This window comes from Protopterus annectens, chromosome 7.part0 (genome assembly GCF_019279795.1).
Source record: "Protopterus annectens isolate FY-2018-M chromosome 7.part0, PAN1.0, whole genome shotgun sequence".
Classification (NCBI taxonomy): domain Eukaryota; kingdom Metazoa; phylum Chordata; order Ceratodontiformes; family Protopteridae; genus Protopterus; species Protopterus annectens.
Genome location: NC_056739.1, coordinates 1,212,683,959 through 1,212,706,311, shown reverse-complemented (window position 1 = coordinate 1,212,706,311; position 22,353 = coordinate 1,212,683,959). Strand labels below are relative to the sequence as shown.

The 22,353-nt window shown below is 41.5% G+C and overlaps 1 protein-coding gene across 1 annotated transcript in view; it reads right to left on the bottom strand.

The window, feature by feature from the left end:
* Nucleotides 1-22,353, bottom strand: part of LOC122806979 — a 388,827-nt gene that overhangs the window by 308,885 nt on the left and 57,589 nt on the right. The window contains exon 4 of the mRNA XM_044077841.1: nt 10,323-10,375. Coding sequence (XP_043933776.1) covers nt 10,323-10,375 — 53 coding nt within the window. The remainder of the gene's footprint in view (nt 1-10,322; nt 10,376-22,353) is intronic.

The window sequence follows — 22,353 nt, the reverse complement described above, 5'->3', positions numbered from 1 at the left end:
TTTTTTCCCCCACCTTTCTAAAGATCTGGAATCTCTCTTTGAAGGTAATGGGTTTTTAGCAGTAGAGGCCTTAATTCCCTGTGAAATAGTTTCTGGATCAGCAGTATGGCTTTTATATAGGAACTGGTGAGAATCAGGAACCCGGTAATACCGGTCTGGTTTAACAGGAGCTGGAGGCAAAGAATCAGGATTAAGGCTGACTTCTGTGTACACATCATCCAATATATCTAAAACAGGAGGGATAAGCCAGAGGCCTATGCTGGGGGAGCAGAAGAAATTCCCAGAGCCTTTTCTTGGAATCTGAGTAATCTTGGCCTTCCCAGTGAAAGTGTTCCCTCAATGCATGCAGGGTTTCCCCAAAAGAGAAGTCCTCAGGGGGGGGGGGACCGAGGGAATAGACTCCTCTGCATCAGAGTCTTTGAATGGAGAAAAGGCACAATCCTGGTCCTCAGATAGTTCTGAGGTAATAGAAGCTTGATCTGAGGAAGGGTAGTCTTCCCCCAATCTGGGCCTTTTGTCAGAGGGGGGCGGTTGAGAACCCCTGATAAGAGTAATCAAATCCTCAACCATTTTAAGCATCTGCTTTTTAGGCATGGTGCCTTGAGAGGGTGTTTGAGGAACCTGTTTTTTTGGTTTTCATGGCTGTTTTAGATTTAGTGAAGGCTTTAATAGAGAAGGAGGAAGGCCTGAAGACCCCTTGAGAAATGGCAGGCCTGTCTAAATTCTGAGTTTCCCTGCCAGGAGTGGCATCGGTATCTGTAGTAGGAATGGTGGCCGAGGAGCCTGCGACCTTGGGTACTGAAGACACTGGTAAATGCATTGTCATCGGTACTCAGGGGCTGTGTAAGCGCCTCGCTGAGTACCAGAGAAACGGTGGTCGGCCTTAGCGTGGTATCGGTAAGTGGTGCGGACCTCGTATGTCAGTCCTTATCCGACGACATAATATAATTAAATTTTTTGCCAAAAAAGTGAAGGGCGAACTCCGCCCGACGCTTAATAGTGCGTTTGTTGAATCTAGCACAAAAACGGCAGGCCGAGACGTCGTGGTCTGGGCCTAAGCAAGGTATACAGTAAGAGTGGAAATCCTTATGCGGTATTTGCTTCCCACATGAAATGCAATTATTAACTTTGTCTGACATCGGTCTGAGGCAAGAAAAATTTCCCCAACGGGGTACTTAGCTTTCAAGACGACTTCGGCTGAAATACTTTCGTAAATCTCAGGAGCTGGCCGACCGGCACTTGCGAACTGCTTCTGCTTCAGGCACCGCACGGCAAGAAAGACTGAAGAAAATGGCGTCTGCTGCCTCTTTTATACCCCTGCCGGGCTGACATCAGGGAAGAAGCGACGACAACCGATGCCGGACCTAGACTTTGGAATTCGGCCGACCGAGGACCCGCCTGACGGCAGGATAACCCATCTGTTATGACTGCAGCTGTATGCACGATGAACATCAGGACACCAACAAACACTGACAACTCTAAACTTGAAAATAACAGAGTAAATAACGCTGGCCTTCAGTCAATCATGCACTCTTAATTCTTAAAACCAGTAACCAATGCCTTCAATAAACAGTACCCAGAACGATAAATTTTCAAAGGTCTGAAGACAGGTTAGCATGACTTTAGTTTCATTTTTTTTTTTTCTTCCATTTCACCAGATTCTGCACTAGACTCAGCAGGCAAAGAAATGAGCATATACAGATTATTATTTACACACTTTAGAACAATAAGCAGGGAAGCAATAATTCCCAAAAATGGTGTGTATTACTAGGGAAATAAACACCCACCTAGGGGTGCTGTGAACCCCAATGCTGCAGGAAGAGGGCCTCTACACCCTTGGAAGGATATTATTTCTCAAATAACACATACACACTGGACGGCATTACTGCACTTAAGAGAATGGGATCAAATTCTTCTGCAATCTTTTTTGTTTTATTAATATATACTTTTTCATTTTTATATTTTTGAAAGAACACTTGTCAAAACCCTTACAAATCTCACATTCAGGCTTCAAGTGGTCAACAGTAAACAAGTAACATGGAGTACATATCAGTCCTCTGACACTATCTTTTGGCAGAAGGACTCATATTTCTTAAATCCATAAGACTGCTTCATTTCAAGAGCAACTAATGCCCACAAGACATCATGGAGAATCATCCCCCAAACAAAAAAAAAAACGGTACCAAGAAATAAATACATAACATAAAAGGCAATGAATGAATACTGTTAAAAAGAAAATATATGCATACTACATAAAAATAAAGGAAATTTTACTATAATTTTTCTGTTAATGTATACATACCTGTATCACTTTTTAAATAAAATGTCACGTTTAATAAAGATAGCAAAAAAATTCTCCACAAAAAAAAAATTGTTGACAAGATCACTGCCAAGAACTGTATTCCCTCTGATGTCCGGCTACAGAAACTGAAGGAGTCTAGCTTCTAGCGGTCAACCTCTGGAATCCAATATCTGACAGCACAGTCAGAAAATCATAAGGTGGGATATTCTGCTTAGGAAAATCAAAATCAAAACAGAGGACCACCCTGCTAGGAGGATTTATACACTCAAATGAATAAAGCAATAGGGAATACAAGAGTGGATTAAAATGTCAATACCCTGACTGGCACAGAGGTTATAAGCACTTACTACTACCCAGATACTAGCGTCTGATTAGCGCCATGAGCACTGGAAGGGCCACAGAGAGAGGATGGGAGTGATTAGTTGATGTTGGGCTCACCCATCCTTGGGGGAGGAGGCAGTTTAGGCTTTCTACAATAAGCAGTGTGTAAACCTGGTGAGCTACATACTGCATAAGCAATGAGCTCCTTAGTTTGGAGGTTAGGCACATGCAAAAGCATGCATACACCTCTCGAGGGTAACAATCATTGAGCTGCAAGGCTGCCATGGGGGGGGGGGGGGGGCAGGAATATGGGCACACACTGCAGCTGCAGTATGACTAAGCACCAACATCCTTGATCTCACAGCCCAGGATGTGGGTCAGGTTGAGCCGCCCAGGGAAAATTAAGGTAAATCCAGTAAACCCGCTGAATGAATACAGGACATTTTGACAACTGATGGCCAGCTACAGGGAGGACAGACAAATAAACAAAAAAAAATAAGTAATATGATGCAGAGTTTAAACAGTTACTCTTATATCAAAGTTTATAACCAAAATATTTATGGGTGGAAGAAACAGTAAAGGGAGTGGGGAACAGGTTGGTTCAAAAGAAGCATGCTGAAACACAAGCTCATTCAACAGTTTCAAATTCTGAAAATATGTCTAATATATTCCCTACTTTGAAGGTGGAAAGCCATAAATGTTATTTTAATAACATTAGAAGAGCCAACTACTTGAGTAAAAGCTTAGCCTGGGACCAGGAAAGGAATTAGTTCATTTAATGTTAATTCTAATAAGTCGTGGGCAAGTTCTCAAAAACAAAATTTAAATCTCCCGTTGAGGCAAGATTCCTAAAGGAGGGTCACATACAAAGAAATCCTTTCATGAATAACTTAACTATAGGAAAAAAAAATAATCCAAATATTTTGCTAAATCTACAAGGTAAAAATGTTTGAATATTCATGCCAGAACACAAATCTTTTCCAGTGAGATAAGTAAAATCCAGTGTTTAGTATACATTATTCAAGAAAGAAAGAAAACCAAATTACAAGAAAAAGAAGAATAAACTCAAGAAACAAGGAAAAGAACTGTTTCCTTAACAAACTATTTTATTTTATTTATTTGTTTACCGGGAAAGTCTGACTTGGAACAAGCCAATTTTCAGTGGAGGCCTGGGGAGAAACACTCCAGATGCATGTCTTTATAACGTGACAGGAAACCGGAGCACCTGGAGAAAACCCACACGAACGCAGGGAGGACATGCAGATTTCACACAGAGGCACCCCATCCGAGAATCAAACTGGAGAGCCTCTTGCTGTGAGGAGACTCTACCGCTGCATCACTGTGCCATCCAAAGTCATGGTATTCAGATTAGCTTTTTGCTGTTTCGTCTTTATGAGAGCTCATTTGAACCACATGGACTACTACAGGATAAACATACAGCATATACCTCTTAACTGTCCAGATTTTTGACTTTTTTTTTTTTTTAAAATATGTTCCTCATAAAATTTGTGTTTTTTGGCAAATCATTAAGAATTGACATCACTTAATGACAGATGTTTGAATTTCAGACTTCTCCAATCATTCAGAAAATGCATACTAACACAAAACCTTCTGTTCTAACAAGTTTCCAAGATTAATATTTAAAAGATTTGTCGTATTTGTGGGCCTTTGTCTCCCTATTCTTTTGGGGTTTGTCCAGATTTATCGTGCTGAGAGGTTAAGTGTTATGGGATACAAGAGTCCTGTAGTCCATTTTGATGGAGAATGTCATTATTTTGCCAAGAACTAAAAGCTGAAATTTAAAAATAAAAGTTAAACAATTTTTACATTTTATTTATTTAACGACGTTTGCTCTGAGAGTGTTGATGGAGAAGTACAGAGAATGTCAGAAGGAGTTGCATTGTATTTTTGTAGAATTAAAGAAAGCATATGACAGGGTACCTAGAGAGGAGTTGTGGTATTGTATGAGGAAGTCAGGAGCGTCAGAGAAGTATGTAAGAGTGGTACAGGATATGTACGAGGGTAGTATGACAGCGGTGAGGTCTGCTGTGGGAGTGACGGATGCGTTTAAGGTGAAGGTGGGGTTACATTAAGGATCAGCTCTGAGCCCTTTCTTATTTGTAATGGGGATGAACAGGTTGACAGATGATATCAGACAGGAGTCCCCGTGGACTATGATGTTTGCAGATGACATTGTGATCTGTAGTGAGAGTAGGGAACAGGTGGAAGAGACCCTGGAGAGATGGAGATATACTCTAGAGAGAAGAGGAATGAAGGTCAGCAGGACAAAGACAGAATATATGGGTGGGAATGAGAGGGAGGACAGAGGAATGGTGAGGATGCAAGGAGTAGAGGTGGCGAAGGTGGATGAGTTTAAATACTTGGGGTCAATAGTTCAGAGTAACAGTGAGTGTGGAAGAGAGGTGAAGAAGAGTACTGGCAGGATGGAGTAGGTGGAGAAAAGTGTCAGGAGTGATTTGTGACAGACGAGTACCTGTAAGAGTGAAAGGGAAGGTCTACAAGAGGGTAGTGAGACCAGCTATGTTATATGGGTTGGAGACAGTGGCAAAAAAAAAAGGCAGGAGTTTGAGCTGGATGTGGCAGAGTTAAAGATGTTGAGATTTGCACTGGGTGTGATGAGGGTGGACAGGATTAGGAATAAGTATATTAGAGGGTCAGCCCAGGTTGGAAGGTTTGGAGACAAAGCCAGAGAAGCAAGATTATGTTGGTTTGGACATGTGCTGAGGAGGGATGCTGAGTACATTTTGAAAAAGATGCCAAGGATGAAGCTACCAGGTAACAGGAAAAGAGGAAGGCCTAAGATAAGGTTTATGGATGTGGTGAGAGAGGGCATGCAGGTGGTTGGTGTGACAGAGCAAGATGCAGAGGAGAGGAAGAAAACAGGTGATCCGCTGTGGCGACCCCTAACGGGAACAGCCGAAAGAAGATGATGAATGATGCTTACTTGACTGTTAATGGGTTAATACAGGTCTACTTGGCAGACCAAAAATCCAACTCATTCCCTCCAGTACAGCTCTTTTGATTGTGTACCTTTAACTCCTAGTGGGCGTGACTTGAGTCTTTAAAAAAATAAAGTTATCACCTTACAATTCTAACAAATACTCATTGACATAGGTCAAATATCAATACAATTGTGTTTGCCATCATGTATGCTTCAAGGTAAAATATTTGGATACCTCGTATAGGGCATGGTTTTGGAATTATTAATGCAAATATGAACAAGCAATATTTGACGCCTAGAGGAGCAGTAGGCGGTAACTGCAGATGCACCTGGAGGCGTCACTCGGCTATAATGAGTCTTACTTGATTGAGACGACAACACAGAAACCTGACCTTAACGATCTTTCACATCATCGGAATTTTGATACAGGAAAAGAGGCAGTTGAGCCAGCAGGGGGAGATTTGCCCTTTTCCCCACTATAATGTGATCTCAAGTTGGTATATTTAGTTGGGGGGTTGTGGGAGGCAAAGTCCCCAACTTGGGTGGGTTTGACATGCTTTGGCGTTTTTTTTTTTTTTTTGGCCAACTGCCTCTTTTCCTGGATTAAAATTCAGGTGATTTGAAAGTACGTTAAAGTCAGCTTTCGGTGCTGTCATCTCGATCATGCAAGATCTGATTTAATGGATTTTCGGTCTACTCAAGTAGACCCGGCTAATATACCTGTATCCTTTTAAGCTGAAGCTTAGGTACATAAAATACAATACTTGAACACCTTGGAACAGTAACTACTGTGTTTACAGTTCACCTCCTCAGACATGCACTGAAGACACACAGTATGATACGCAGTTTGGTTAAGGATACAAGTTCTGTGGTAGTTAGAGCTTCTCACTTTTCTATCATACATATATTTTTTCTAGAAGTGCACAATTCAAGTAAGTGGTGGTAAAAACAGTATGTGGGAGTACAAAAGAGAAACCTGATTAAGTACTCAAATAGGTTTGTAGGTTTTTAACTAGGCTACTGATTTACGACAATCTTATGAAGCATAGCCTTACATTCCCATATATTTTGCATACAAATAACAGAGATATGCCGAAGAGGGATATGTTGTGATATTTACATTTTTTTCCCTATCCATGACAGACAGGTGTGCTATGACAAAGGGGGTAAATTTGCAGATACCTATTCACTTGTCCCAACTACATTTTGGTTCCACAGAAGTGATGCTGTCTGCGATACAAACCTATCCCTTCAACATGTACTATTTATTTTGCAAAAAGATCGCTCATGTCTATGTTTATGAAACCACTGGACTTGTGAATGTAGGTCTGACAAAACAGGGTCTGTTGAACCTCAAGGCAGAGATCACCTCTCAGTAACCTGTATGATACTGAAAAGAATGACAAAGCTGTGAGGCAGTCTGCATAGTTTCTTAACATTTAGGCCCTTGTTTTTTTAGGAACAAAAAAAGTGTTGCGATTGTTCTGGCTGTGACAAGTGTTTAGACATGCACATACCCAAAAGGGGCATTATACTCTGTGACCAGCCTAATAAGTGCAGAGTACAGTTATACACGAGCTATGTGATGAAAAAAGAACTTGTAACAGTAGTAAATACACAGGGATTAAAGGACCGTTCATTGTAAACATAGGCTCCCAGACCCCTAACCACAGGATCAATTTTCAGGGGGGGTCTTGCCAGTGTGCTAGGTACAAGGGGAGTCATGCTTGCTAAAGGATAGGATTATACACTTCTTGGCATTTAGTTTTATTTTCTGGTTTTGACAACAGCTGTTTGGGACAAGCCCTCTAGCAGGACCTTGGTGGCCTCTAGAGAGTTTATGATGACACCAGGTTTGCAGTCCTCTGCATACCTGGTAAGCCAGAAACCCTTAACATTAACTTTGACCACTAAGATATAAATGCCAGAGAGGAGTGGCCCAACAACCAAACCCTGGAGTACACAGCTAGTGACAGCTTTTTGGAAGAGGTACAGCTGCCCACTGTAACTTTCTGGTTTATATTTGTGAGCCAGTTTGCTATCCAATGAGTAACTTCGGGATTGACTGGGAGAGTTTATCTATGATATCAGATTGTTGGATGGTACCGAACGCCTCTATGAAGTCTAGATATGCAGCATGCACTGCTTTGCCCTAATCCATCACTTAAGTAAATTTTCAAAGTAGGCAGTACCTGCCTCTAATGAATCCAAAGGGTCTATATTACCAAAGCAAAAAAACCTATTCCTGAATACCTAAATGTCGACACCTATACAGCGAACCATGAAAATCCCAAACGCACTAAACCGCGAAAAAAAAATATCGAACTGTCAGTCGGCCAACCCCACCACCCACTACATACTACCTACCTAAAGAAAATAAACCACACCCATACACTAACCAAACCCTACTTCTAACCCTTAACTAAACCCCACATACACAACTAACTATGCACTATCCTTAACCCCTCCCTAACCCTAAGGTCCGTAACTACCGCACACTTCCCCTACGGACATACACCCAAACAAAACAAACAATACACATACATACACAAAGTAACCCTACTTCTAACACTACACTAAACCTTACATTACCTATCTATACACTTACCTTAACCCAAATCCTAATACTAAAGTCCTATCAATCACTTACCTTACGGAGCTATACCACAGACGGGCCAACCAAAACAAATCGACATTTTGGAATTTGTGGTTTTGTACGTTCGGGATTTCCAAACTTCTCGCAATACAGGTCGACATCTTCGTATTCGCTCATACGGTTTTTCGCATTCATAATACAGACAAGAATCAAAACAGGGGTGAGTCAAGATTCTACAGGTTACCTACACCCTTATAAACATTAATTCCATAATGAACTTTTTCATAGCCTTACAGATGAGACTGGTCAGGCATAAAGGCCTGTAATTATCTGTGTCTGTTGAAACCTCACCTATGTGGTGACAGTAATTGTTGCTGTCACTCCTTTGCACATAGGTGCAAGGGCGTGACTGCTGCTGTCCTCTATTCATCCAGCATGAGGCCTGCTTTGAAGCCAATATAGAACAGATCGACAAGTTAAGCTTCAGGCTGACCAGTACGTACTCTGGTATGTTATCTGTCCCCTAGATGTAGTGTTCATGGCTTTAGATTAGACCTTCAAAACTTGTTCTTGGGAGACACAAGTAGGGGATGTATGTGTATATATGTGATCTGATAATACTGGAGAGGAAGGGGGTGATGTTTGAGCTAAATCTGTCCACTACTAGACTGGTTATATCCTCTGGGTCAGAGTATGTGATACCATTTACTATTGGCTCTACAGAGTGCTGGGCATGGTTTCTGTCATTTTTCAACATAATTAAAGGCGGCTTTGGGGTTATCCTTCATCCAGGTGGGTATTTTTTAACCTCATATCTGCTTTTGATTGATTTGATCAGGGTCCAGAGCTTCTTGTTTGGTGTAGCAAGAACATTTTTGGCATCTTGAAAGCTGGATTTATTTGTGCGTGCAATAACTTTTTCTTCTTTTATTATAGTGCCAATTTATATTTGGGTTTCACCACAGAGGGATATTTTTGAATTTGAGGGTGTATTTATTTCTGAGAGGAACAGATGTGTTTATGCAGCTATTTAAATGTGTATGAAATTCGCCAGTGAAAGATTCTGCACAAGTAGGGAGGTCATCAAGATGGAAGGACTTTTGAATTTAACCAGGTCATCACTCAATTTTAGGAGATTAGCCTTTGCACAATCTCTGAATACCAAGCTATTGGAAGGTGCTTCAGGCTTTAGTCTTACGGTGAATGTGATCAACTTGTGAACCAATATGACCAGGGAGGAAGCAGCAACTTGTGGGGAGCAAAAAAAGCCCCATATTTATAAGGACCATATCCAAGAATGTATCCCTGCTGATGTGGATGAGGATTAACTGGTCCACTGAGTTTGTATTGATGGCATTAAGAAATCTCTAGGCATACATATTTGAGGATGTTGAAGTCTTCTAATTTACAGACGGGTTATTGAAAACTCCCAGAAAAATGGTGTCTTGCTTAATACATAGACTCCATACTAGCTAAGTAAGGATGTATGGGCCAAAGGAGGCATAGAGTTAGCTATTTTATGATAAGGTTTCATACGGTAAATACTACATGGTGCCGTGCTTATACATGTATTCATTTCAGCTATAAACTGTATCAGCCCTTTTAGCAGGGGTAATGCTCCTAGTGAGTAATAATAATTAAATGGTACAGTTGGAGAGCGATTTCTAGATCTGCAATCAGCCAGTTAAAGAGCTGTCTAGAAACGCACTTCACTTTTTTTAGGTTTGTGTCAGAAAATGCAGCTACATTTAAAACTCATTACTTTCAGAATGCATCCTGCAACTGAACAACTTAAAATGGACTATAAGTTGCACATAAAGTGAACGATTATTCTTGTTTAAAGTTCATTTATATTCACACTTGTGTACCAAGTGCTTATGAAAACTGTGCATTACTACTTTTTGTACATTTCTTTTTTCATGTATGCTCCTGGTGATTACTATTTTACAATGCATATAACCTTTGATTACAAATTTTGTTTTCCCTTGGTATTATTATTTCTTGTATTTACATTTCCCTGTGGTTCAGGTTGTCACTGGAGACCAGTTCACTTAATGGGTAAAAATATTATACATATACAAACAGAGACACATGGTCATCACAGATGTAAACAAATAAATAATTCCTAACCACAACCTTACCTGCCCATTACTGCTGGAAGATCCTGATCTTCAGGTACACTCAAAGTAAAGACCTACATTTATAGAAATGAGAGTCCAAGTGTCAGATATAGAAAATAAAACGCAAACAATAATGTGAAGCTCTACTAACAAAACATGCTCCAGTGTGAAATAACTCAATCTTTTCTACACCAAAACAGGATATCCACAGAACCATTATGTACTCCTAAATCAGGTTACACTGTACAAAGGAAAAAGATGTAGAGCAGCATTTTTACCCTACCAAGCTCTTAACTCTTCCAGCCATTTGGCTACTGTTATGCCCCATCCAAAAGTTCAAATAAAAATTCTCCTGTTGTCCAGACTGAAGTGTAAATTATGCTCTCTTCCCCTTTAGGTCACACATTTGATCCTACCAATCCACCATCTGCAGTGTCCCTGTTCCTAGTTATCCCTAAGAGATAATGTCTTAGCTCTCCCATTCACTAACTACATTCCATTTCATCCCTTTCATGACCCTGGTAGCCTTCTTTTGTACAATGTCATGAAGTCAGAGATCCATTTCGTTGCACAGTTTGCAGAAATGCCTACAATACTCCAATGAGGCCTCATCAGTACACCTTGTACTGTATTATTAACTGCCTGTTGTCTACTTATCTATTCACCTGTGACTGCATCCACAGTTATTCGCATACAGATCAGCCAGTGCCTTGTGCAGAGGTTGTCAGCTCCCCTCACCTCTAAATTCCTCTATGGATGGACGTAAGCATTTGGTTCACTTTGGTGACTGCATTCTTACTTTAGTCTTGGTAGCTCAAAGCTGCCATTACAACCTTGCTCTTGCCCTGTGCAGTATATCACCCAACCAGCTGGTTGCTATTGTCCAGGTGCATTGGTGCATTTATTTGGCACAAATACTTACCAGCTAATTTTCTAACCACACAGTTAACATCCTGTGGTCCTATGCTTAGGTTGGCCCTCTTTCCTCTCCCCCTGCCCCTACTTTAGTGTCTGCAGAGGCAGAACTTTTTTTTTGAATCCTTTAATTATTTCAGAGACAAAGATGAATTAATTAGATATTATAAAACACACTTTTGTACAAGCCACAATTTTGCCAGCCTAGCAGACTTCTATGAACCAGTTAGTAGAGTCTTGCATAAAGGTATCTCGCCTACTGCACTTTACCTTAACTATGGCATCTGACACTATTCTACGCAAGGAGATAACTTACCGCTCAATTTCATATTATGTAAACCTGTTCACAGTCAGACAACTAACTGGTTGAAGGGAAGGCAACACTGCGTACAAGTGCTGAGGTACACATCTGAATGGATTAGTTTACACAAAGGTGCTTCCCATGTTTCAGGACTGGAGCCAGTTCTGTTCACAACTTTCTCAAAGTCAATGAAATAGTTAATAAGACAAGATTACTTGCTAGTCTACAAAACACATAGCTAAAACAAAGGACTACTTAAGAGAGATGCATACTTGGACAACTCCAAATGAGATTACCACTTAGAGTAGGTAAATGTAAGGTAGCAAAATTTGGATGGAACACAATAAACTCCAAAATTTAACTGAATAATTAAAACACATCCAGCAAACAAAAGACATGAGTGTAAGGGTGTTACAGTCAATAATATTCATATAATGCTGAGATAGCCAGTACTACTGGCACAGAGGGATAAAGTCTTGACTATGGCCTGGGTGACTCAAGTTTAATAGGCAGCTCAGCGGCATGAGGGTACTGGCAGAGAAGGATGGGTGTGTCTTTCCTGCCAGAAAGGGCAGGGTGAGAGGTGGCTATGCACTACCAAGGTCCCCCCTCAGAGGAAGGACTAGTATGCAAATAAATGGTCTGAGACAGACCTTAGGCTCACCAATCTACCAATGGGTGGCAGCCTTCATACTGGGTATGAGGGAGCTTGCACACACACATAGAAACCATTCCGAGTTTTCACAGTAATCTGGATCATCCATTCTACCCCCAAGGGGTGGAGTTAAGCCATAGCATACACCCTCATTGCCAGGATGCTGGTAAGGGCCCAAAACACCCTCATGGCTGCCTGAATGACACCCCTGGAAGCTCTCACTCCTACATTGCAAAACCCAAAAGTAAAGGAAACAAATTAGGGTGTCTAACTGGGGGAAGATTGATGGCTTGGATATATGGGGCAAAAAAAACAGAAAAGAGAAATGCCTTAATAATGCCGAGATAAAAATAAGAATGATGACACTCAGTATTAACAGACTAAACTTAAGTGGGATTATATTTAACACTAGGATTACAATAGATTTGAGAATTTTAGTAAAAATATATACTTTTTTGATAACACATATAGGGGAATTTGACTATTTTCTGACACGACCAAATGAAATTAAGTTTTTGGAAATAATAATGATAAGAGTCACCAAAATATAGAATAGTTATGTAAAATTTACCATAACAACAGATGTCCTTCCCTTCACTGTTGCAGTATTCATTACATAAGGTAGTTTTCTCCACTGTAGGCGACTCAATGTCAGCCAGTATACAAAAAACTTTTACTACTAAGGTACATGTTATGTTCCATATAGGCCATTACCGAACATTGGCCATAAAAGTGATACACACACGCACCATCCTCAGAACAGACTGCCCCAGGAAGAATGCCAACCTAAGAAAGCAGGATAAGAGTCATCCAACAAGAAACAAGGCCAGGGGGGAAGGAGGAAGGAATAGGAATACTGCAACAGTGAAGAGAAGGACATCTATCATTATGGTAAGATCTTACACAACTATTCTATGTCCTTCCATTCATCTGCTGCAGTATTCATTACATGAGGGAGAGTACCAAAGCTCATGGAGTAAGGGAGGAAGGTGCAGCAGAGGAGCTTTCCAGAAACCCATGCAGTATGACTCTGGCAAACCATGCTCTACATTTAGAGATTCCATCTAATTTGTAGTGTTTAGTGAAGGTATGGACTGAGGTCCGTGTAGCTGCTTCAAGAACTGAATTAGTATCCAGTCCCTTAAAAAAGGTCCCAGATGAGGCAATAGTCCTACTGGAATGAGCCCTAATAGAGGAAGGAAGAGTCTTACCATGGTTTGTGTATCAAAAGATAATGGTCTTGGAAAACCAGGAGGAAATGTTCTGCTTGGGCACAGCCCACCCTAGGGCCCTGGGGTTATAAGAAACAAAAAGCTGATCCAACAGCTTTGGTTTTGTCTAAATAAAATCTAAGTTGTCTGTGGACATCTAAAGTATGGAGCACCCTCTCACTAGGGTTCTTGGGGGAACGGAAAAAGGTAGGTAAGTGGATGGACTGATTTAAAGACAGGTCACCGACTACCTTAGGCATAAATGAGGGCTTTGTGTGCAGGGAAACTCTTTCCTTGTAGAAGACCAGAAAGGGTGGAGATACCATAAGGGTCTTTAGCTCAGACATTCATCTGACTGAAGTTAAGGTTAGGAGTAGCAGTTTTCCAGGAGCAATACTGTAGAGAAGCTGAAGAAGCTGTCTTGAAGGATGGGAGTGTCAGCTTTTCCAAAACAAAATTAGGGTCCCAGGGAGATGGAATAGGTTTCCTGGGAGGTCTAACATGTAGGGCACCTTTAAGAAATTGTTTAGCTTCAAATCTGCTATCTAAGGGGGGACATAGAGGCAGACAGTTCGATATGGCTGACATATGGGCTATCACTGAAGAGCCAACCAAGCCAGCATTGAGTAATTCACATAAGATAAAACCAGGGGAATTTCCACTGTCAATGGAGCCTGGTTTCGTTTCAGACACCAGATTGAAAATCTCTTCCATTTGGCTAAATAAGATTCTTTGGTATTTGATTTCCTGGTCTCCTGCAGGACTATAAGCACATCCTCAGAGAATAGGTGTCCGAAAGGAATTAGTACCCCATCACTCACAGGGTCAACTGGAGAATAGACAAGTGGGAATGGATAAGGGTCCTGAAAATCTCTTCCATTTGGCTAAATAAGATTCTTTGGTATTTGATTTCCTGGTCTCCTGCAGGACTATAAGCACATCCTCAGAGAATAGGTGTCTGAAAGGAATTAGTACCCCATCACTCACAGGGTCAACTGGAGAGTAGACAAGTGGGAATGGATAATGGTCCCTTTGTTTTGTGTGTGAAGGTCTACTCAGATAAATTGTGGTGACTGCTCTTGGCTAAATGCAAAAGGAGTGCTGTCTTGGCCAGAAGTGAATCACCGGCAAGATTTTTGGTTGGTCCTGCTGAATTTTGGACAGGACTTGTGGAATGAAGGGAAGGGGAGGAAATGCATATAGAAACACACCCTTCAAAGAGAAAGGAGGAGGGTCCACTTTCCAGACCAGAGGATGAGGCTCTCTGGCACAAAACTGTGGAAGCTGTCTGTTCATGGGGGGAGGCAAAGAGGTCTGTTTGAGGAATACGCCACTGGTGGACAATGTCCAGAAACACATCCATTAGAAGCATCCATTTGTGGGATCATGTTTGGGACCTGCTCAGGTAATCTGCCACACAACTCTGTGAAGATGGGATGTACATTGCCTGAAGGGTCACCTGGAATTTTACTCCCAGCTTCCAAGCCTAAAGAGCTAGCCTGTATAATAAGTAGGATTTGGTCATCCTATGTTTGTTCACATACCAGAGGACTGTCACATAGTCTGTAAATAGTTTTAGAGGTCCTGTTTGGACGAGGGGATGGAAGGTCTGCATGGCCAACAGAGGCACCTTCATTTCCCTTACACTGATGTGTTCCTTTAGTTGACAGGGAGAACAGACCTTTTGTGCTTTCAGATACCCAAATGTTGCTCCCCAACCTACAACTGAGGCTTCTGTAAAGATCTCTTGACCTGGAGCAAGAAGGTGTAAGGGGAGTCCTGGGTTGAGTGACACGATGTATCCACCACTGAATTATCTCTTCAGACAAGAGGAGATGAGAGGAATGGAGAATTCTAAGGGGTGCTGGTGTTGCATTCAAACTGACTTTAGACACCACTGCCATTTTCTCATGTGGAGTTTGGCTAAGGGAAGTATGGGAACGATGGATGCCATGAGGCCCAAGACCCTGAGGAATTCTCTGGCTGTAATGTGGTGAACCAGTAGAAGACTTTTGAAGTAAAGGGTGAGGTCCTGTACCTTTGGTAGGGGTAGGGAAACCTTCATAAGATCTGTCTGTATCCTGCACCCCTGGAAATTCTGATCCTATAAAGACGTGAGAACTGATTTCTTTAAGTTTATGGTGAACCCCAGACTTTTTAGAAGATTGATGGTAAGGGCAATTATTTTATTCCAACTCCTCTGTGGAGGTAGCTAGGAGGCAGCGGTCATCCAGATAAGGAAAAATGTGTATGCCCTGAAGTCTGCAGTGAGCAATAACAGAAGTTAAGTATTTGGTGAAGACTCATGGTGTGGTAGAAAGTCCAAAGAACAAGGAAAAGAACTGAAAATGCCATGATAATGCACAGAAGCATACAAACTTCCTGTACATGGGATAGATAGGTTATGTGCAGATATGCATCTTTGATATCCAGGATAAGCACGAAGACTTGAGGCAGAATAAGTGGGAACAAAGTCTGGAAGGTCAGCATCGGGAAAGTGGTTACCCTTAGTAAGGTATTGAGATGGAACAGGTCGAGGATGGGTCTCCAGGGATCTTCCTTCCTGGGCACCAGCCTAACAACCTGGAAAATAATCCTCTTGCTATTTGTTTTTTGGGAACATACTGGATGGATCCTTGGTTCATTAATTCTAACAGAACCTCTGGGGGAAAAGGTAGCTCTTCCCTGGGAGGTTGAGGGATGTTCCTGAAGGAGGGGAGTTGATCCCATACCATGAAGTACCCTTTCTGCACAATGGAGAGGACCCAGGAGTCTTGAGTTATACTTTCCCAAGCTGGGAAGGACAGGGGAGGATGCTAGGAAAGTGGGATGGGGGGGTCGATCAGCGAAAGGGTGATCTGTCTGGAACGTGCTTGCTTTAGTGGCGGGGTTGCAGGAGTGGTCCTAGGCTGTTGTGGTCTCCCATCACTCTTTTTAGTTCTGGTTGACATAAATGCCTATGCACAAACACAGGTTTTGCAGGATTTCTTCTTTGGAACTTAGGTATTGCAGAAACAAAAATGTGTTTCAGTTCTTACAATTCAACACCCTTTTCCTGCAATGATTGAACAAGTTAACAGCTGCAGGACCAAACAGAGCAGAGTTGTCCTCAAGAGTTGTGAAAGTTAGGACATAAGCTCTAAAGCAAATTTGGTCATGTGTGTTTGATCATTTATGACCCTAAATGCTAGAGTGGCAGAAGTGTACATATTTTTGCCTAGTTTATCCAGGATCCTGCTATCCTCATCTGATGGGAGATGACAGTGGATGGCAGTAATCTGGATGGCTTGTCAGAAGCCACAGAAATAACACAAGGATCCACAGAAGGGCATCTGAACAGGAAGTTGCAGGGACCTTATAGAAGCAGTTTGGCTTCATGGGGGCGGGTGGCTGGGAATCTGGTGCCTGTGAGGCTGAGGCAAAAACATCAAGAAAGGCAGGCAAGACAGGAGGAATAGCTGATGGGCTAGATGATTCCACCTGCAGCAGCTCATAGTATCTTTTTATACTTCATTTTAAATGGGATGGTGCCCTAGTATTTGGTCTCTCATTTTAGCTAGAGTTTCTCAAAAGGAAAGGTCTTCCAAAGCTGAATCTGCTCCACTGGATTCCTCTTCTCAGGAGGCAAAATCCAGGGAAGAAGGGATCTGTGAAGAGTAGGCCAGGGATTCCTCCCCCAAGGATGCCACTTCCACTGAAGAATCCCCTTTCCCTACTCCTTTTAAGCAAAGAGACAGTAGTGGGAGAGGGATCTGTAAAACCTGGAGAAGGCCTAAGGGCCATAAGGGCACTGAAAAGGCGCCGAGTGAATTATTGCCAGTTGCTAACAGGTTTCTTTTGGTGGGGACAAATGCTTGGTTTTCCGTTTCTTTTTTTTGCATACAAGTCTATCCTATTTAGGGTTGGAGAACCAACACAGGTCTATATTCTATCAGATCGGATTCCACCTCTTCCCTAACAAGAATATGAGGAATCCTCTTACGGCCTTCTGTTATCACGAGCTATGATGCCTTCTCAGCCTCTGAAGACATGCTTATGCTCAAACCCAAGGTGGCCTAGATGTCAGGCTTGACCTGTGGAGCTAACTGTGAACTAGATGAGTCTCCAGGCTCTCCTCCACCTCAAGAGACATTGATATCCAGAGGTGCAGCAGAAGGTTCAGACCTTTGCTTTTTGGCCTTCCACTTCAAAATCAACTCGCCCTTGAGCCCCAAGGATCCCTCCATAGCACTTTTTGCTACCAGCTTTAAGCGCGGATTCTCTAGGTAGTTAGCTAAAGAGGATAACCTACTCCTTAAGGTCTTTGGCACAAATGCCTGACAAACAAAACTGTTTTTGTGGTTGTGGTTTGGGCCTAAGCAGAGCAAGCAATGGAGGTGGCTATCCTTGTGTGGAATTTGTCTTCCACATTGGCACTTGCCCCTCTTGGATGACATGAACCCTAACCAAAGACAGTAGCAAAACAGTCAAGAATTCCCCAACAGAATACTTATGTGAAATTTGAAGAATCTGAAACAACTCTGAATCAGACCATACACATTAGAATCTGGCATTCGATCTAGCGGCACAGAAGTTCTGAGGATAGTGCATGCCTACGTCACTTTTATGGCAGATGTTCGATTGCAGCCTACGTGGGATGTACCACGCACCCTATAGTAGTAAAAGTCTTTTGTATACTGGCCGACGTCAGGTTACCTACGGTCTGGAGGTCCCTCATGTAATGATTACTGCAACAGATGAATAGAAGGACATCATTAGTTACACTAAAATAAACAAGAAGTGTGCACACTAAACCTGTACAATAAGTTTAATGCTGGCAAAGCAAGATCACCTTTTGTTACCAACCTCTATAATGACAATCTATCTCATCAGAGAGGTTTAAAATGGCCATCAACAAAATAATGAAACAAGATGGGTATACTGATACAGGCTAGCCCATATTTAAGGGATATGCTCTGGTTCGCTCCTCGGCTGGGGTGCCTTCTGTGCGGAGTCTGCATGCCCTCCCTGTGGTCGCGTGGGTTTCCTCCGGGTGCTCCGGTTTCCACTCACATCCCAAAGACATGCTGCAGGTGGATTGGACACTCTAAATTGGCCCTAGGTGTGAGTGTGAGTGTGTGTGTGTGTGTGTGTGTGTGTGTGTGTGTGTGTGTGTGTGTGTGTGTGTGTGTGTGTGCCTTCTGTGGAAGGTTGGGCGCCGGGCTGGCAACTCGACACTGTAAAAACTCCACTGCCAATCATGAGCGGACCGGTGATCCGTTGTGGTGACCCCTAACCGGGAAAAGCCAAACGAAGAAGAAGAAGAAGAAGTTAACCTTCATATACAAGAATATCAGCTGAATATTCTCAATTTAAGATGAAATTGGATGAATTGATGTGGATTAAGGAAGTGTATTACAATCTAAAGAACTCTGCATTGCTAGGTGTGTGATGCAGGTATTACCTGACCTGATCTTGGAATGATTTAATGGTACTCTACTACTCAGCCTCTTCTCTGATGATCCCCTTTTCTCTACAACCCTACTTTCACTTGAAAACCCATGACATCTTCCTGCTTACCACAATTCCTTTGTGTTCCACAATTTATCACTTGGATGGGATCATGTCAAAATATGTACATCAGATTGCAATATTCAGTGCAGATGTATAAACAATAAATATAAAACTGGTTAACTTACAAGAAACAACAAACCCATACATCAGGGGCATTAAACAGACGGTGTGCTTTTTCCATTTATATTATATACCACAAACTGAGGTACCTTACCTTCCAAGATGCAAGGTTTTTACATATCTAAAAGTTTCTAGGTTTGGTGAACAACAAACTCAAGACCAGTGAAATAAATGATGCTCTGGATCCCATAATGGGACTTAGAAGTGCCTATGCAGTCATCCAGTTCCTTCTTGAAGGTATGAATCGATGTGCACAGCTCAAATGAGGCTGTTTATTCTATAGTTTTGACATATTTGAGATATGAAATGGTTATGTTTTATGGTACCTTTGACATTAATATTTATTGAAGTTGAGTGTCTTCATGTTCAGGATACCAAGAGGCATTCTGAACCAAAGGTTTCAAGCAGTAAGTGGTCCTTTAATGGTATGTACGTCAGATACAAATCTCCTCTTAGAAAGCAAAAAGATGATGCGCTGAGAAGACAGAGACTTGCTACAGTCTTTCACTGTAAGACGCCCTCAGGTTCTCGTTGCACTGTACCAGATGGTGTGCAAGAAGGTTACAGAACAGGCTTCAGTACTCTAGGACTGTTATGTTGCCACCATTTTCTTTTAGTATATTATATTCTTTTCTCTCTCTTCATTGTTTTAATACAGTTGTTTAAGATCTTTTTTATTGTCACCTTTCTTAATGGTAAGCTTTACCTTGAAAGAAATTTTGCTTCTTTTGATTGTTTTGGCCAATTCCTTTTTGACAGAGCTGACTTTAAGGTTTGTTGCATTGGGTTGTGTAAGTTTCAAGGCTTTATATGCTCTTTTATGTTAAATATGTCTTAATTTCATAACCCACCACTAGGTTAGGCCTCACAATGATGAATTTATCAATACAATTATTTAACGTATCACAGAGGGCCATGAGCAATTCATGAATAGGTTGCTAGGAAGATCTAATGTAAAGGCCCAGTTGACTGAAACAGTGGGAAATGTTCAATGCACCATAGTAGCCTTTTGAAAAATCACTGAAAGGGAGATAGAGTGAAAAGGGAGTGGGGTGACATTTAGCTTAGCACAGCTGGGAATTTTTTTTGTCTTTGTTGTTATTTTTAAAATGTGTTCGACACCATTAAATTATAGGGAAGGTTATAAATTATCAAGAAAGTACTCAGGCTCTTGACATGACATGGAGGGGGTAAATATTGTGTAAAACTAAAGTGTACTTCATAGTGCATAATGAAACCTGGGTGTTAAGTACGTTATGCCACAATATGTTTACAGGACTGATACAGAAATTAATGCACCATCGTATTTGTCACTGGGCCATACTGAGTGGAACGAGTTATAGCCTAGCATCTGTGGAATGGAGGAGAAGTCTTTAAACCATGTACATGTAAACAGCATATACCCAATTCCCTCAAAGGCAAGGTAAGCCTCTAATATTTTTTTACCTTATGGATGTTGATGAATTTCATGTTCAGTCTATTGGTTATCTGTAGATTTTAGTTTGGAATGTCCACAAAATTTAAAAAGGTACAAGAGGAGAATGGACTGGAATGGACTGCCCAAAGTTAGGTGAGTGAGTGAGTGTAAAGTTACCACACAAAGTGAATGCTGCAAACCCTGGAAACCTTCAATGTGCTTTGTCTTGGAATTTGTCAGTTCTGACTACTTAATATTCAAGGACCACTGAAGAACTCTCATATACAGTGTGATATAAGGAACCACATAAATAGTTGCTGCCATGAGACCAATTGCCTTGAGAGTCAGACAAACTCAAGCACTGAATGAGAATGAACAATCTGAAGAACTGTTTTATAATGGAAGGACTGCTCTACAGGACAGAGTATGCAGTGTGCATGAAATGAACATTTCAAACAGCTCCCTCTTGAACTTAGTACACACTGTGGCTCTCAAAGACTAGAAGACATCTCTTGCAGAAATTAGTATGTCTCGTGTTGGAACAGCTATGAACCAGGTGCATATGTAAGGAAACACTATTTATCCCATGCACCCTCTATTTCAATGCAGCTATGGAAGAGCATTTCAAAAATATCATGGACACTAAAAGAGCTGATGGAAGTGTTCAAAACTGAAAAGGTCCATCTTCTACACAAACATACAGAAACCTCCAGGACATCACAGCAATCCTTGTTATGTTGGAAGTAAAAAAACACATCCAGTCTCCTTGTGACAGACTGAACACAGTGCAGTCCTCCTTTCCCTTCCAAAAAGATTCACTGAGTATACATTTTTGTAAACCCCCTTAGACAAAAGTATAGACCTGACGCCATTTGTCTCTGTAAAAACTAAAAAGAACCTGAAGTAATAACTCAATCCTTTCCAGTGTAGTGTGGGACCTCTTGGATGGCTCTTTTCCACATTAGGCTGTGAATTTTAATTTGGAATGTCCACTGATACAATCCTTCTTAATGAGGTACAAGACAAGCATGGACTCTTTCCTTGTCACATTCATCTCATGAGGTAGTATGTCTGACAATGGTGTGACAGGAGTGGAGTATGGAAGAGAACTGTATAGCATTTACATTGTCCTAATCCACTTATGCATAATGGTCAGCCCATTTGAGTGGACAGAAAGGGAACTCCTGATTGCAGGGATCAGACTTCTGTCCACCTGAGGTAGGACCATGGTATACTCTTATTGTTGCCAACTGGTTCTACATCCAGGTTGGTTATCACTCTGAAAATACCACGGTAATGTTTATTCAAGATCCTTAATTATTCCATATTTGTTGACCATAACAAAGTCAGAACTAATGCATGCTCATTGTATCCTTGTGATGATATCAGGTGGGTTTTTGAACTTTACACCAGCAACAGTGAGGGCATTATCCTCCCTTCACCATGTCCTTGGGTGACCATTACTGATGGGCTAAAATGGGCAACTCTAAGAAAGCATTAAAAATAAAGTGTGTACATTGCAACCAGACATATTGGCAAAAGGGTGATATTTATGCCTGCTGCCATCACTGCAGTACCTGCAGAACTCTGACAGATGCATGGCAAGGTTTGCAGGAGAAGACGCAGTTATCAAATGAGACTGCACCTTTATCTTTAATTCTCCAAAAGCAACCCATCAAATAAGTCTTTCATCAGCTAGCTCTTACTCGTACCATAAGGGAGATAGTTTACTGCCCTCAAAGAGAATATTCAGGATGCGTAAATATGCTTCCAACACCTACCCATGGTACTGGAGTCCTTATCCACAGGATGGGCAGCAGGAATTACTTCAAGGGCAACTGAAGCAACAATGGAATCTGGCTAGGGAATCACTGACCAGC